Here is a 15,000-nt window from a genome sequence, read left to right on the forward strand (position 1 = left end):
AGGTAAGGCAGTAGGAGCAGGGAGGAAGGTAAGGCAGCAGGAGCAGGGAGGGAGGTAAGGCAGTAGGAGCGGGAGGGAGAGAGGTAAGGCAGTAGGAGCAGGAGCAGGGAGGGAGGTAAGACAGTAGTAGTGGGAGGGAGGTTAAGAGCGGGAGGCAGGGAGGTAAGGCAGTCGGAGCGGGAGGGAGGGAGGGAGGTAAGGGGGAGGAGTTGGGAGGAACGTGTTATATTTACATTCACTTGTCAGTTTGTGAGACATGACCCGTGAATGAGGTGCAGGAAAATGTAAAAGTGTAGAAACGTTGTCGTCTCCATTACACTAGTGTGTGTCTGACGGTTGTCATGACATCATAAGTCAGTGGAGCGCTGGACCGAGAAACAAATGATTTGCCTCTGTTCTCATTTCCCCTTTCCGACCCCCCCCACCCCCACACCCCACACTCACATGCTCCTCCTCCTCTAGGAACATGATCAAGTCCTTCTACACGGCCAGTCTCCTGCTGGACGTCCTGTCGGTGTTCGGAGAGCTGTCGGAAGAGGTGAGACGCTGCACTTCTGTCAGCAGAGAATCAGATGTTCTCACTTCCTGTTGCAGTTTTATTGTCTGGATTAACCATAATGAGAATCTGTAAACTAAGATTTCTCAAAAAATATTATACTTTACGTTACTAAACAGTTCAGTGTCATGAACCTCAGTCACATTCTTAAACATGGTATTTTCGGGCATCTGGGTGGCATAGCAGTATATTCCACTGCCTACCAACACGGGGATCGTTGGTTCGAATCCCCGTCTTACCTCCAGCTTGGTCGTGCGTCCCTACAAACACAATGGGCTGTGTCTGCAGGTGGGAAGCCGGATGTGGGCATGTGTCCTGGTCACTGCACTAGCGCCTCCTCTGGTCGGTCGGAGCGCTTGTTTGGGGGGGGGGGATAGCGTGATCCTCCCACGTGCTACGTCCCCCTGGTGAAACTCCTCACTGTCAGGTGAAAAGAAGCGGCTGGTGACTCCACATGTATGGGAGGAGGCATGTGATAGTCTGCAGCCCTCCCCGGATCAGCAGAGGGGGTGGAGCAGAGACCGGGACAGCTCGCAAGAGTGGGGTAATTGGCCAAGTGCAGCTGGGGAGAAAAAGGAGGGGAAAAAAACAAAAAAGAAAAACCTGGTGTTTTGCATATGTGAGCAGATGTCATGGTACATATCCATATGGTATAAAGTTCACTGTGCTCAGTATGATATTTGATTTATCGGCTGACTCACATCATGTCCTGTCAGGAACGGTCAGAATGTGACACCCTGTAAGACACCCTGTAGGACACCCTGTAGGACACCCTGTAGGGCATGTAGACATCAGCAGGTGGTAGGTACTGACGTAAATAAGTAGGGTTTTCACACATGAGAAGATAATTCTCATGACCGATTTCCATCCAGTCACACACACCCTCATATCCAGTCACAGAGTTTACGTCCTGGTATGTGATGAATGGCCATGTGTCAAATCGATCTAAGATTGTAGTATATAGACTAGAGAGGTACCCATCAGATCGATCTAAGATTGTAGTATATAGACTAGAGAGGTACCCATCAGATCGATCTAAGATTGTAGTATATAGAATAGAGAGGTACCCATCAGATCGATCTAAGATTGTAGTATATACTAGAATAGAGAGGTACCCATCAGATCGATCTAAGATTGTAGTATATAGAATAGAGAGGTACCCATCAGATCGATCTGAGATTGTAGTATATACTAGAATAGAGAGGTACCCATCAGATCGATCTAAGATTGTAGTATATAGAATAGAGAGGTACCCATCAGATCGATCTGAGATTGTAGTATATACTAGAATAGAGAGGTACTCATCAGATCGATCTAAGATTGTAGTATATAGAATAGAGAGGTACCCATCAGATCGATCTAAGATTGTAGTATATACTAGAATAGAGAGGTACCCATCAGATCGATCTAAGATTGTAGTATATAGAATAGAGAGGTACCCATCAGATCGATCTGAGATTGTAGTATATACTAGAATAGAGAGGTACCCATCAGATCGATCTAAGATTGTAGTATATAGAATAGAGAGGTACCCATCAGATCGATCTGAGATTGTAGTATATACTAGAATAGAGAGGTACTCATCAGATCGATCTAAGATTGTAGTATATAGAATAGAGAGGTACCCATCAGATCGATCTAAGATTGTAGTATATAGACTAGAGAGGTACCCATCAGATCGATCTAAGATTGTAGTATATAGAATAGAGAGGTACCCATCAGATCGATCTAAGATTGTAGTATATACTAGAATAGAGAGGTACCCATCAGATCGATCTAAGATTGTAGTATATAGAATAGAGAGGTACCCATCAGATCGATCTAAGATTGTAGTATATAGAATAGAGAGGTACCCATCAGATCGATCTAAGATTGTAGTATATAGAATAGAGAGGTACCCATCAGATCGATCTAAGATTGTAGTATATAGAATAGAGAGGTACCCATCAGATCGATCTAAGATTGTAGTATATAGAATAGAGAGTAAGATCCATAAAGATGGAGCCCCCCTCAGGCCCATCGTCAGCAGCATAAACTCGGTCACGTACAACATTGCCAAACATATAGCCAACATCTTGACCCCTTTAGTGGGCGAAACGCCTTACCATATCCAAAACTCCATTGACTTTGTGAACAAGGTCCAAGGCGTAAAACTGGAACCGGATGAAACCACGGTACCCTACGACGTGACCTCGTTATTCACCTGCATCCCAACCATGGAGGCTTTGGAAACTGTGAGGCAACGTTTGCTACGGGACGACACCCTCCACGATAGGACCAACCTCAGCCCAGACCAGATTTGCCAACAACTGGACCTTTGCCTGAACACTACATATTTCCAATTCAGGGGCCAGTTTTACAGACAGAAACACGGCTGTGCAATGGGCTCACCGGTATCGCCCATTGTGGCCAACTTATATATGGAAGAGGTAGAACACAGGGCCCTGAACTCCTTCAGAGGAACACCTCCGAGCCACTGGTTCAGATATGTGGACGACACATGGGTCAAAATCCAAACACAAGAGGTGCAAGCGTTAACCAAACACATCAACTCAGTGGACAAGAACATTAAGTTCACAAGGGAAGACATAAAGAACAACAGTTTGTCCTTCTTGGACTGTGACGTCCACATTGGGGAAGACAGGAGCCTCCACATTGGGGTTTACAGGAAACCTACACACACAGACCAATATCTACTTTTCGACTCACACCACCCTCTGGAACACAAACTGAGCGTCATCAGAACTCTACAACACAGAGCTGACAATGTGCCCAGCAGCACTCAGGCCCAACGAGAAGAACACAAACACCTGAGGGGAGCTTTAAAAACCTGCGGCTACCCCAGTTGGACCTTTGTGAAACCTGCAACACGTTCCAGAAAGACCAACCAGGTGAGCGACGAGGAGAACAGGAACAGAAGGAAGAGCACAGTCATCCAGTATGTTTCTGGGGTCTCCGAGAAACTCAGGAGAATTTTCAACAAACACCGCATCCCGGTATACTTAAAACCCAGCAACACACTCCGAGAAAGACTGGTTCATCCCAAAGACCGTGTACCACACACCCGGAAAAGCAGTCTGGTGTATGCTGTACAATGCAATGAGGATTGTACTGATCTATACATAGGAGAAACCAAACAACCACTACACAAACGGATGGCCCAACACAGAAGGCCACACTCCTCAGGACAAGACTCAGCAGTCTATCTACACCTAAAGGAGAAGACACACTCCTTCCAGGACAGCAACGTACACATTTTGGACAGAGAAGATAGATGGTTTGAAAGAGGGGTGAAGGAAGCCATCTATGCGAAACTGGAAAAACCATCCCTCAACAGAGGAGGAGGTCTGCTACACCTCCTATCTCCCACTTACAATGCCGTCCTTTCATCTCTACCCAGGAGACTCAAGAAGCCTAGCCTCCAAGAACAACAGTCGCTCACTAACGGCTCCAACCACTCTCATGACCACTGAATAATGAAGTGGAAACTAACACCCCCAACCACCGTCGCTGCTAAACAAATGCAAATCAACAGCTCCGATGGCGACAGGCCCGGCTGGACATCGGCACACAAAAGAGCCACTCATATCTATGGCTCTGTTAGCGACGGGCGTTGGTAAACATCGGGACACAAAGAGCCATGGACATCAATAGCTCTGACAACGACTCCTAGAGGATAAATTCTGAGTCTCATCAGTAGCCAGTCAGACTAGCTTGGTCTAGTCAGAAAGGCAGAACTGAGGAAGCCTCTTGGATGAGAGGCGAAACGTCTTCACGGATATATACCAAGTCCAGTTGCACTTGATTCAACTCCTTTGGATAGAATAGAGAGGTACCCATCAGATCAATCTGAGATTGTAGTATATAGAATAGAGAGGTACCCATCAGATTGATCCAAGATTGTAGTATATAGAATCATCTCAGTCTACGGGCTGCTGAGCTGGAGAGGATGAGTGGGCTTTTGTCTCCTGGTATCACTGTATGGTTCTGATCAGGACTGAGTGAGACGACACAGGGACAAAGTGGACTTGTGTTTTACATTCAAGAATTTGTTGGCTGTCAACGGACGTTAAAGCGACATTGCCCCCCCCCCAATAACACTTGGCCAGTTACCCCACTCTTCTGAGCCATCCCGGTCTCTGCTCCACCCCATCTGCTGATCCAGGGAGGGCTGCAGACTACCACATGCCTCCTCCCATCCATGTGGAGTCACCAGCTGCTTCTTTTCACCTGACAGTGAGGAGTTTCACCAGGGGGACATAGCACGTGGGAGGATCACACTATTCCCCCCGGTTCCCCCTCCCCCCCGAACAGGCGCCCCGACCGACCAGAGGAGGCGCTAGTGCAGCGACCAGGACACATACCCACATCCGGCTTCCCATCCACAGACACGGCCAATTGTGTCTGTAGGGACGCCCGACCAAGCCGGAGGTAACATGGGGACTCAAACCAGCGATCCCTGTGTTGGTAGGCAACGGAATAGACTGCTACACTACCCAGACGCCCCCTAAATTCTGGTCAAAATAGGAAGTGAATGTGTTTTCCTGTCATTTGCTGTTCTCTGTTACAGCTTTAATACCTCCTGCTTTCTTAAAACCCACCTTAAGGTCCCAGTCATGAAATTTGAAAACATTAACCTTTGACCTCTTGTCTCTTCGTGATCCTGAGGAAAATGTCACAGCAACAGTTTGTGTTATTTTACTGATTACAGCTGTGCTACAGAAACATGGAATCGAGTCACTCTGTGTCGCCATTGTGTTAAAGTGCTCCTTTAAACACTGCTCTTATCATCACCAAACACAAGTCCATTTATTCCTTCTTATCAGCTTCACTTCTCTGAACAAACCCTGTTCTTCCTCTACCCTCCTCCGTCACCTCTCTAAACCTCTACCCTCCTCCGTCACACTCCTCTACCCTCCTGCATCACTTCACTAGTCCTCTAGCCTCCTCCATCACCTCTCTAAACCTCTACCCTCCATCACACTCCTGCATCACTTCTCTAATCCTCTGCCCTCCTCCGTCACACTCCTCTACCCTCCTGCATCACTTCACTAGTCCTCTACCCTCCTCCATCACCTCTCTAAACCTCTACCCTCCTCCATCACACTCCTCTACCCTCCTGCATCACTTCACTAGTCCTCTACCCTCCTCCATCACACTCCTCTACCCTCCTGCATCACTTCTCTAATTCTCTGCCCTCCTCCGTCACACTCCTCTACCCTCCTCCATCACCCCTCTAAACCTCTACCCTCCTCCATCACACTCCTCTACCCTCCTGCATCACTTCACTAGTCCTCTACCCTCCTCCATCACCTCTCTAAACCTCTACCCTCCTCCATCACACTCCTCTACCCTCCTGCATCACTTCACTAGTCCTCTACCCTCCTCCATCACCTCTCTAAACCTCTACCCTCCTCCATCACACTCCTCTACCCTCCTACATCACTTCACTAGTCCTCTACCCTCCTCCATCACCTCTCTAAACCTCTACCCTCCTCCATCACACTCCTCTACCCTCCTGCATCACTTCACTAGTCCTCTACCCTCCTCCATCACACTCCTCTATCCTCCTGCATCACTTCTCTAATTCTCTGCCCTCCTCCGTCACACTCCTCTACCCTCCTCCATCACCCCTCTAAACCTCTACCCTCCTCCATCACACTCCTCTACCCTCCTGCATCACTTCACTAGTCCTCTACCCTCCTCCATCACCTCTCTAAACCTCTACCCTCCTCCATCACACTCCTCTACCCTCCTACATCACTTCACTAGTCCTCTACCCTCCTCCATCACACTCCTCTATCCTCCTGCATCACTTCTCTAATTCTCTGCCCTCCTCCGTCACACTCTTCTACCCTCCTCCATCACCCCTCTAAACCTCTACCCTCCTATATCACACTCCTCTACCCTCCTGCATCACTTCACTAGTCCTCTACCCTCCTCCATCGCTTCTCTAAACCTATACCCTCCTCCATCTCTTCTCTAATCCTCTACCCTCCTCCATCACCCCTCTAAACCTCTACCCTCCTACATCACACTCCTCTACTCTCCTGCATCACTTCTCTAATCCTCTAACCCCCCCCGCCACACTCCTCTACCCTCCTCCATCACCCCTCTAAACCTCTACCCTCCCCCATCACACTCCTCTACCCTCCTGCATCACTTCTCTAATCCTCTAACCCCCCCCCCCCCCGCCACACTCCTCTACCCTCCTGCATCACTTCACTTTTCCTCTACCCTCCTCCATCACCCCTCTAAACCTCTACCCTCCTCCATCACTTCTCTAATCCTCTACCCTCCTCCATCACACTCCTCTACCCTCCTGCATCACTTCTCTAATCCTCCATCGCTTTTTTAAACCTCTACCCTCCTCCATCACTTCTCCAATCCTCTACCCTCCTCCATCACACTCCTCCACCCTCCTCCATCACTTCTCTAATCCTCCATCACTTCTTTAAACCTCTACCCTCCTCCATCACTTCTCTAATCATCTACCCTCCTCCGTCACACTCCTCTACCCTCCTGCATCACTTCTCTAAACCTCTACTCTCCTCCATCACACTCTTCTACCCTCCTCCATCACTTCTCTAATCCTCTACCCTCCTCCATCACACTCCTCTACCCTCCTCCATCACTTCTCTAATCCTCTACCCTCCTCCATCACACTCCTCTACCCTCCTCCATGACCTCTCTAATCCTCTTCTCCTCCCTCCATCACTTCTCTAATCCTGTACCCTCCTCCATCACACTGCTCTACCCTCCTCCATGACCTCTCTAATCCTCTTCTCCTCCCTCCATCACTTCTCTAATCCTGTACCCTCCTCCATCACACTGCTCTACCCTCCTCCATGACCTCTCTAATCCTCTACCCTCCTCCATCACTTCTCTAATCCTCTACCCTCCTCCATCACTTCTCTAATCCTGTACCCTCCTCCATCACCTCTCTAATCCTCTACCTTCCTCCATGACCTCTCTAATCCTCTACCCCCCTCCATCACTTCTCTAATCCTGTACCCTCCTCTATCACACTCCTCTACCCTCCTCCATGACCTCTCTAATCCTCTTCTCCTCCCTCCATTAGAATATCCAGCACAGGAAGTATGCGCGCTGGAAGGCCACGTACATCCACACCTGTCTGAAGAATGGGGAGACGCCGCAGGCCGGGCCCATCGGCATGGACGAGGAAGCAGGTGAGGCACGCTGGTACAGAGACACACACACACACACACACACACACACACACACACTCACACACACTCACACACACACACACTCACACACACGCACATGCACAACCGTATTAGAAGAAGACATTAGTAATGTCTTTCCCACACAGCTTTGACTCCTCCTGCAGGCTGCCTCTCCTTCACCAGCCCTAAACCCAGATTTCAAAGGGGTGTGTGTGTGTGTGTGTGTGTGTGTGTGTGTGTGTGTGTGTGTGTGTGTGTGTGTGTGTGTGTGTGTGTGTGTGTTAGTGAGGGAGAGGGAGAGAGGGAAGCCATGCATTGTGTGTGTTATCACATCCTAGACTTACAGGAAAGCCCTGTGGTGGAGACTGGAGACTGTACTGGTGTGCCTACGTGCCTCGGTGTGTGTGTGTGTGTGTTTTTGTGTGTGTGTGTTTTTGTGTGTGTGTGTGTGTGTGTGTGTGTGTGTGTGTGTGTGTGTGTGTGTGTGTGTGTGTGTGTGTGCTTGCGAGACAGTTGATACTTGTTCAGTTGTTCTCCATGCTCCTATCCAGATCAGTCGTGCACTGGTGACCTTTGTGGTGACTAATAGCTTGTGGTGTCGGTGCCGGTCCTCACACATTATGAATACACAACCTTTAGCAGGAGGGTGGCAATACACCGCAGATCCTGCACAGATTACCCCGAGTTCATCACACACAGGACAGGCCGCTCTCGCCTTTTAAAGTTCACCAGTCACATGATGTGGGCTCAAAAGGCTGGAAAACCTAAGTCTTTGTTCACAGAAAGTTGCAGCTCACCTTAAAAATCAAACGCCGCCGCTTTCTTACTTTTACCAGGGTTGAATATCAGGCTGCATGGTATGTAGTGTTACCAGGGTGAATATCAGGCTGCATGGTATGTAGTGTTACCAGGTTGAATATCAGGCTGCATGGTATGTAGTGTTACCAGGGTGAATATCAGGCTGCATGGTATGTAGTGTTACCAGGGTGAATATCAGGCTGCATGGTATGTAGTGTTACCAGGTTGAATATCAGGCTGCATGGCATGTAGTGTTACCAGGGTGAATATCAGGCTGCATGGTATGTAGTGTTACCAGGGTTGAATATCAGGCTGCATGGTATGTAGTGTTACCAGGGTTGAATATCAGGCTGCATGGTATGTAGTGTTACCAGGTTGAATATCAGGCTGCATGGTATGTAGTGTTACCAGGTTGAATATCAGGCTGCATGGTATGTAGTGTTACCAGGGTGAATATCAGGCTGCATGGTATGTAGTGTTACCAGGTTGAATATCAGGCTGCATGGTATGTAGTGTTACCAGGGTTGAGTATCAGGCTGCATGGCATGTAGTGTTACCAGGGTGAATATCAGGCTGCATGGTATGTAGTGTTACCAGGTTGAATATCAGGCTGCATGGCATGTAGTGTTACCAGGGTGAATATTAGGCTGCATGGTATGTAGTGTTACCAGGGTTGAATATCAGGCTGCATGGTATGTAGTGTTACCAGGGTTGAATATCAGGCTGCATGGTATGTAGTGTTACCAGGGTTGAATATCAGGCTGCATGGTGTGTAGTTTTACCAGGGTGAATATCAGGCTGCATGGTATGTAGTGTTACCAGGGTTGAATATCAGGCTGCATGGTGTGTAGTGTCAGCAGGATGGAATATCAGGCTGCATGGTATGTAGTGTTACCGGGGTTGAATAACAGGCTGCATGGTGTGTAGTTTTACCAGGGTTGAATATCAGGCTGCATGGTATGTAGTTTTACCAGGGTGAATATCAGGCTCCATGGTATGTAGTGTTACCAGGGTTGAATATCAGGCTGCATGGTGTGTAGTGTCAGCAGGATTGAATATCAGGCTGCATGGTATGTAGTGTTACCAGGGTTGAATAACAGGCTGCATGGTGTGTAGTTTTACCAGGATTGAATATCAGGCTGCATGGTGTGTAGTTTTACCAGGGTTGAATATCGGGCTGCATGGTATGTAGTGTTACCAGGGTTGAATAACAGGCTGCATGGTGTGTAGTTTTACCAGGTTTGAATATCAGGCTGCATGGTATGTAGTTTTACCAGGGTGAATATCAGGCTGCATGGTATGTAGTGTTACCAGGGTGAATATCAGGCTGCATGGTATGTAGTGTTACCAGGGTGAATATCAGGCTGCATGGTATGTAGTGTTACCAGGGTTGAATATCAGGCTGCATGGTGTGTAGTGTTACTAGGGTCGAATATCAGGCTGCATGGTGTGTAGTGTCAGCAGGAGTGAGTATCAGGCTGCATGGCGTGTAGTTTCAGCAGGGTTGAGTATCAGGCTGCATGGTGTGTAGTGTCAGCAGGGTTGAGTATCAGGCTGCATGGTGTGTAGTGTCAGCAGGGTTGAGTATCAGGCTGCATGGCGTGTAGTTTCAGCAGGGTTGAGTATCAGGCTGCATGGCGTGTAGTTTCAGCAGGGTTGAGTATCAGGCTGCATGGTGTGTAGTTTCAGCAGGGTCGAGTATCAGGCTGCACGGTGTGTAGTTTCAGCAGGGTTGAGTATCAGGCTGCATGGTGTGTAGTTTCAGCAGGGTCGAGTATCAGGCTGCACGGTGTGTAGTTTCAGCAGGGTTGAGTATCAGGCTGCATGGTGTGTAGTTTCAGCAGGGTTGAGTATCAGGCTGCATGGTGTGTAGTTTCAGCAGGGTTGAGTATCAGGCTGCATGGCGTGTAGTTTCAGCAGGGTTGAGTATCAGGCTGCACGGTGTGTAGTTCAGCAGCCTCATCACGATGTGTTCATGCGCGGTAGTCACATCGCAGGACATGCAATGTGAAGTAACACCTCATGATACAACCTTTGCTGCTTGATACAAAAGGAAAACTTTAGCTTTTTTTGTGGGGGGGGGGGCTTTTTCTCCCCGATTGTGCTTGGTCAATTACCCTATTTTCCAAGCCACCCAATCCGCGGATAGAAGCGGGATCCACGCATCACTTGCTGGGAAGCAGACAGTTACATCAACATGTCATTTGTCCAAATAGAGCGAGAAATTACAACATTTTTTGCATTAAATCGGAGTAAATTATGTTATATCAAACCGAATTTCCTTGCAGATTAGTCATGGAAAATGAGAACCGTGCAAGTTTTCCTTTTGTATCGGGGCGTCTGGGTAGTGTAGCGGTCTATTCCGTTACCTACCAACATGGGGATCACCGGTTTGAATCCCCGCGTTACCTCCAGCTTGGTCGGGCATCCCTACAGACACAATTGGCTGTGTCTGTGGGTGGGAAGCCGGATGTGGGTGTGTCCAAGTCGCTGCACTAGCGCCTCCTCTGGTCGGTTGGGGCATCTGTTCAGGGGGACTTGGGAACTGGGGGGGGAATAGCGTGATCCCCCCATGTGCTACGTCCCTCTGGTGAAACTCCTCCCTGTCAGGTGAAAAGAAGCGGCTGGTGACTCCACATGTATCAGAGGAGCATGTGGTAGTCTGCAGCCCTCCCCAGATCAGCAGAGGGGGTGGAGCAGAGACCGGAACGGCTCGGAAGAGTGGGGTAATTGGCCAAGTACAATTGGGGAGAAAACGGGGGGAAAAACATAAAAAAAACAAGTTTTAAGGACTTGCTAGTTTCATGCCATCAAACAATTCCCAAAGTCAGGTTTCACTCGCTGTGTTTTGCGTAGTGTATTTTTATGCGCCTTTCGCAGTAGAAAAGGTTTACGGTAACGACAAAATTGGAAAAAGCTTCCTCAACATGAACATTTAACTGCCACGTCTGATCAGCTGTTTCCGCTGTCGCCGTCTTTCTGGATATTTCCATAACCTGCTTTTCTTTGTCTTCGTTGCCGGACAGCATGAAACGTGATTGATAATAGCTGATCTTCCCCTAGATCGCCACCTTGTCATGGTGGGGAAGTTTGCATGTACCAATGATCCAAGAGCTATGCCGTCCAGAGCTTGGCTCCTGGTAGAGTCACCCAGGGTGGATAGGTCAAGAGGCAGGTTCCAGATGAAGAGCGATCCAACAAAGACCTCAACGGTGGAACTGGTGGAACATGTCTGCAGGTCACAATGGCAGTGAAGGTGGATGGATGAAGGCTGCAACAGAGGGTGGTCCCCAATCGTCTTGGTTCTCCATTCCAGTGAACTCTGGCCACCCACTGCCAAGGACCGCGTTGTGGCTGCAGGCGCATCAGCCACTCCACGTAAAAAGCTGTCACGCACAGGGGTCCTCCCATTATGCAGCTCCAGGATCGACCTCTACACCCACCTGAGGACCTAGAGGGAGGACGGTGATGCTCAACCCCGAGTGACTGGCGATGAATAGCTGACATGAAAGAAAATTATAACTTTCCCATCCATCCATCCATCCATCCATCCATCCATCCAACCATCCATCCATCCATCCATTATCCAACCATCCATCCATCCATCCATCCATCCATCCATCCATCCATCCATCCATCCATCCATCCATCCATTATCCAACCATCCAACCATCCAACCATCCATCCATCCATCCAACCATCCATCCATCCATTATCCAACCATCCATCCATCCATCCATCCATCCATCATCCAAACTGCTTATCTTGCTCTCAGGGTCACGGGGATGCTGGAGTCTATCCCAGCAGTCATTGGGCGGCAGGTGGGGAGACACCCTGGACAGGCCGCCAGGCCATCACAGGGCCGACAAACACATTCACACCTAAGGACAATTTAGTGCGGCCGATTCACCAGACCTACATGTCTTTGATCCACCTGACCTACATGTCTTTGATCCACCTGACCTACATGTCTTTGATCCACCTGACCTACATGTCTTTGATCCACCTGACCTACATGTCTTTGATCCACCTGACCTACATGTCTTTGATTCACCTGACCTACATGTCTTTGATTCACCAGACCTACATGTCTTTGATCCACCTGACCTACATGTCTTTGATCCACCTGACCTACATCTCTTTGATTCACCTGACCTACATGTCTTTGATCCACCTGACCTACATGTCTTTGATCCACCTGACCTACATCTCTTTGATTCACCTGACCTACATGTCTTTGACCCACCTGACCTACATGTCTTTGATCCACCTGACCTAAATGTCTTTGATCCACCTGACCTACATGTCTTTGATCCACCTGACCTACATGTCTTTGATCCACCTGACCTACATGTCTTTGATCCACCTGATCTACATGTCTTTGATCCACCTGACCTACATGTCTTTGATCCACCTGACCTACATGTCTTTGAGTCACCTGACCTACATGTCTTTGATTCACCTGACCTACATGTCTTTGATCCACCTGACCTACATGTCTTTGTTTCACCTGACCTACATGTCTTTGATTCACCGGACCTACATGTCTTTGATCCACCTGACCTACATGTCTTTGATCCACCTGATCTACATGTCTTTGATCCACCTGACCTACATGTCTTTGAGCCACCTGACCTACATCTCTTTGATTCACCTGACCTACATGTCTTTGATCCACCTGACCTAAATGTCTTTGATCCACCTGACCTACATGTCTTTGATCCACCTGATCTACATGTCTTTGATCCACCTGACCTACATGTCTTTGATCCACCTGATCTACATCTCTTTGTTTCACCTGACCTACATGTCTTTGATCCACCTGACCTACATGTCTTTGATCCACCTGACCTACATGTCTTTGAGTCACCTGACCTACATGTCTTTGATCCAGCTGACCGACATGTCTTTGAGCCACCTGACCGACATGTCTTTGATTCACCTGACCTACATGTCTTTGATTCACCTGACCTACATGTCTTTGATCCACCTGACCTACATGTCTTTGATCCACCTGACCTATATGTCTTTGATCCACCTGACCTACATGTCTTTGATCCACCTGACCTATATGTCTTTGAGTCACCTGACCTACATGTCTTTGATTCACCTGACCTACATGTCTTTGTTTCACCTGACCTACATGTCTTTGATCCACCTGACCTAAATGTCTTTGATCCACCTGACCTACATGTCTTTGATCCACCTGACCTACATGTCTTTGATTCACCTGACCTACATGTCTTTGATTCACCTGACCTACATGTCTTTGATCCACCTGACCTACATGTCTTTGATCCACCTGACCTATATGTCTTTGATCCACCTGACCTACATGTCTTTGATCCACCTGACCTATATGTCTTTGAGTCACCTGACCTACATCTCTTTGATTCACCTGACCTACATGTCTTTGTTTCACCTGACCTACATGTCTTTGATCCACCTGACCTAAATGTCTTTGATCCACCTGACCTACATGTCTTTGATCCACCTGACCTACATGTCTTTGGACTGTGGGAGGAAACCCACGCAGATATGGGGAGAACATGCAAACTCCACACAGAGGATGACCCGGGACGACCCCCAAGGTTGGACTACCCCGGGGTTCGAACCCAGGACCTTTTTGCTGTGAGGCGACCACGCTAACCACTGCGCCGCCGTGCCGCGCCCGTGTTCCATGTATTGGGTCAATAATGCACAATTCCTGAAAACCAAATAAAAGTTAAAATGACCTTTGAAACGTTCAGTGTTGTGCGAGACAGAGTCACATGACATACGACAACAGACACAACAGTGATGCGTCGGTTCCCTGCGAATAGTTTGACAACACTGATATATGCTTGTCCAACTTCGGAGATCACATCCAGAATTCCTGCAGTGAGGGCATCTAGAATTAAATTTGGAGGACATTACCGGTGGGATTTTCAATGTTTGTGCGCACAGGAATGTGTCGTTACAATCGACAACTCTCCCAACTGAAACACATTCTGAACACCGCCGTCCGTTTTCCTCGTACACGGCCAGGGCGACTGGTTTTGTTTTTGGTTTGCGACCTCTGCGTCTTCTGCCTGGTTTGTTACAGTCATGCTGGTTTATTCACTGCAGACCAGCCGGTGGAAAGCCGCCTAATTTGCATTTCCTTTTTTTTTTTGTTCTTTTTTGTGACATTTCAAAAGTTTGCTTGAAATTTGCTTGATGATTAATGGAAACACGGCGACTGGAGGAAGATGAAGCTGAGCGCTCAGAGAGACGAAGGTGTGCATTTGTTCTGAAAGAGGGGGGTCATAGCAGGTTTTAGCAGGTTTCCCTAGTGGAGGCTGGAGCTCGGGCCCTGCTCCAGTCTCCTCGTGTTGCGTGTCAGGGCGTTGTCTCTCTCGGTGACCCGGCCTTCATGTGTGTGTTGGTAAATGAGTATTACTGCATTATCTGGCCACAGTCTTCACTCTGCCTCAT

General features: G+C 48.3%; 1 protein-coding gene across 2 annotated transcripts in view; it reads left to right on the forward strand.

The window, feature by feature from the left end:
* The window catches only part of vta1 (vesicle (multivesicular body) trafficking 1), a 138,023-nt gene that overhangs the window by 78,877 nt on the left and 44,146 nt on the right, over window positions 1–15,000 (forward strand). For both annotated transcript variants that reach the window (XM_056294847.1, XM_056294848.1), the window contains exons 4-5: window positions 463–538; window positions 7,638–7,746. In XM_056294847.1, coding sequence (XP_056150822.1) covers window positions 463–538; window positions 7,638–7,746 — 185 coding nt within the window. The remainder of the gene's footprint in view (window positions 1–462; window positions 539–7,637; window positions 7,747–15,000) is intronic.

The sequence above is a fragment of the Lampris incognitus genome, chromosome 15, assembly GCF_029633865.1.
Source record: "Lampris incognitus isolate fLamInc1 chromosome 15, fLamInc1.hap2, whole genome shotgun sequence".
In the NCBI taxonomy this organism is placed as follows: Eukaryota; Metazoa; Chordata; class Actinopteri; order Lampriformes; family Lampridae; genus Lampris; species Lampris incognitus.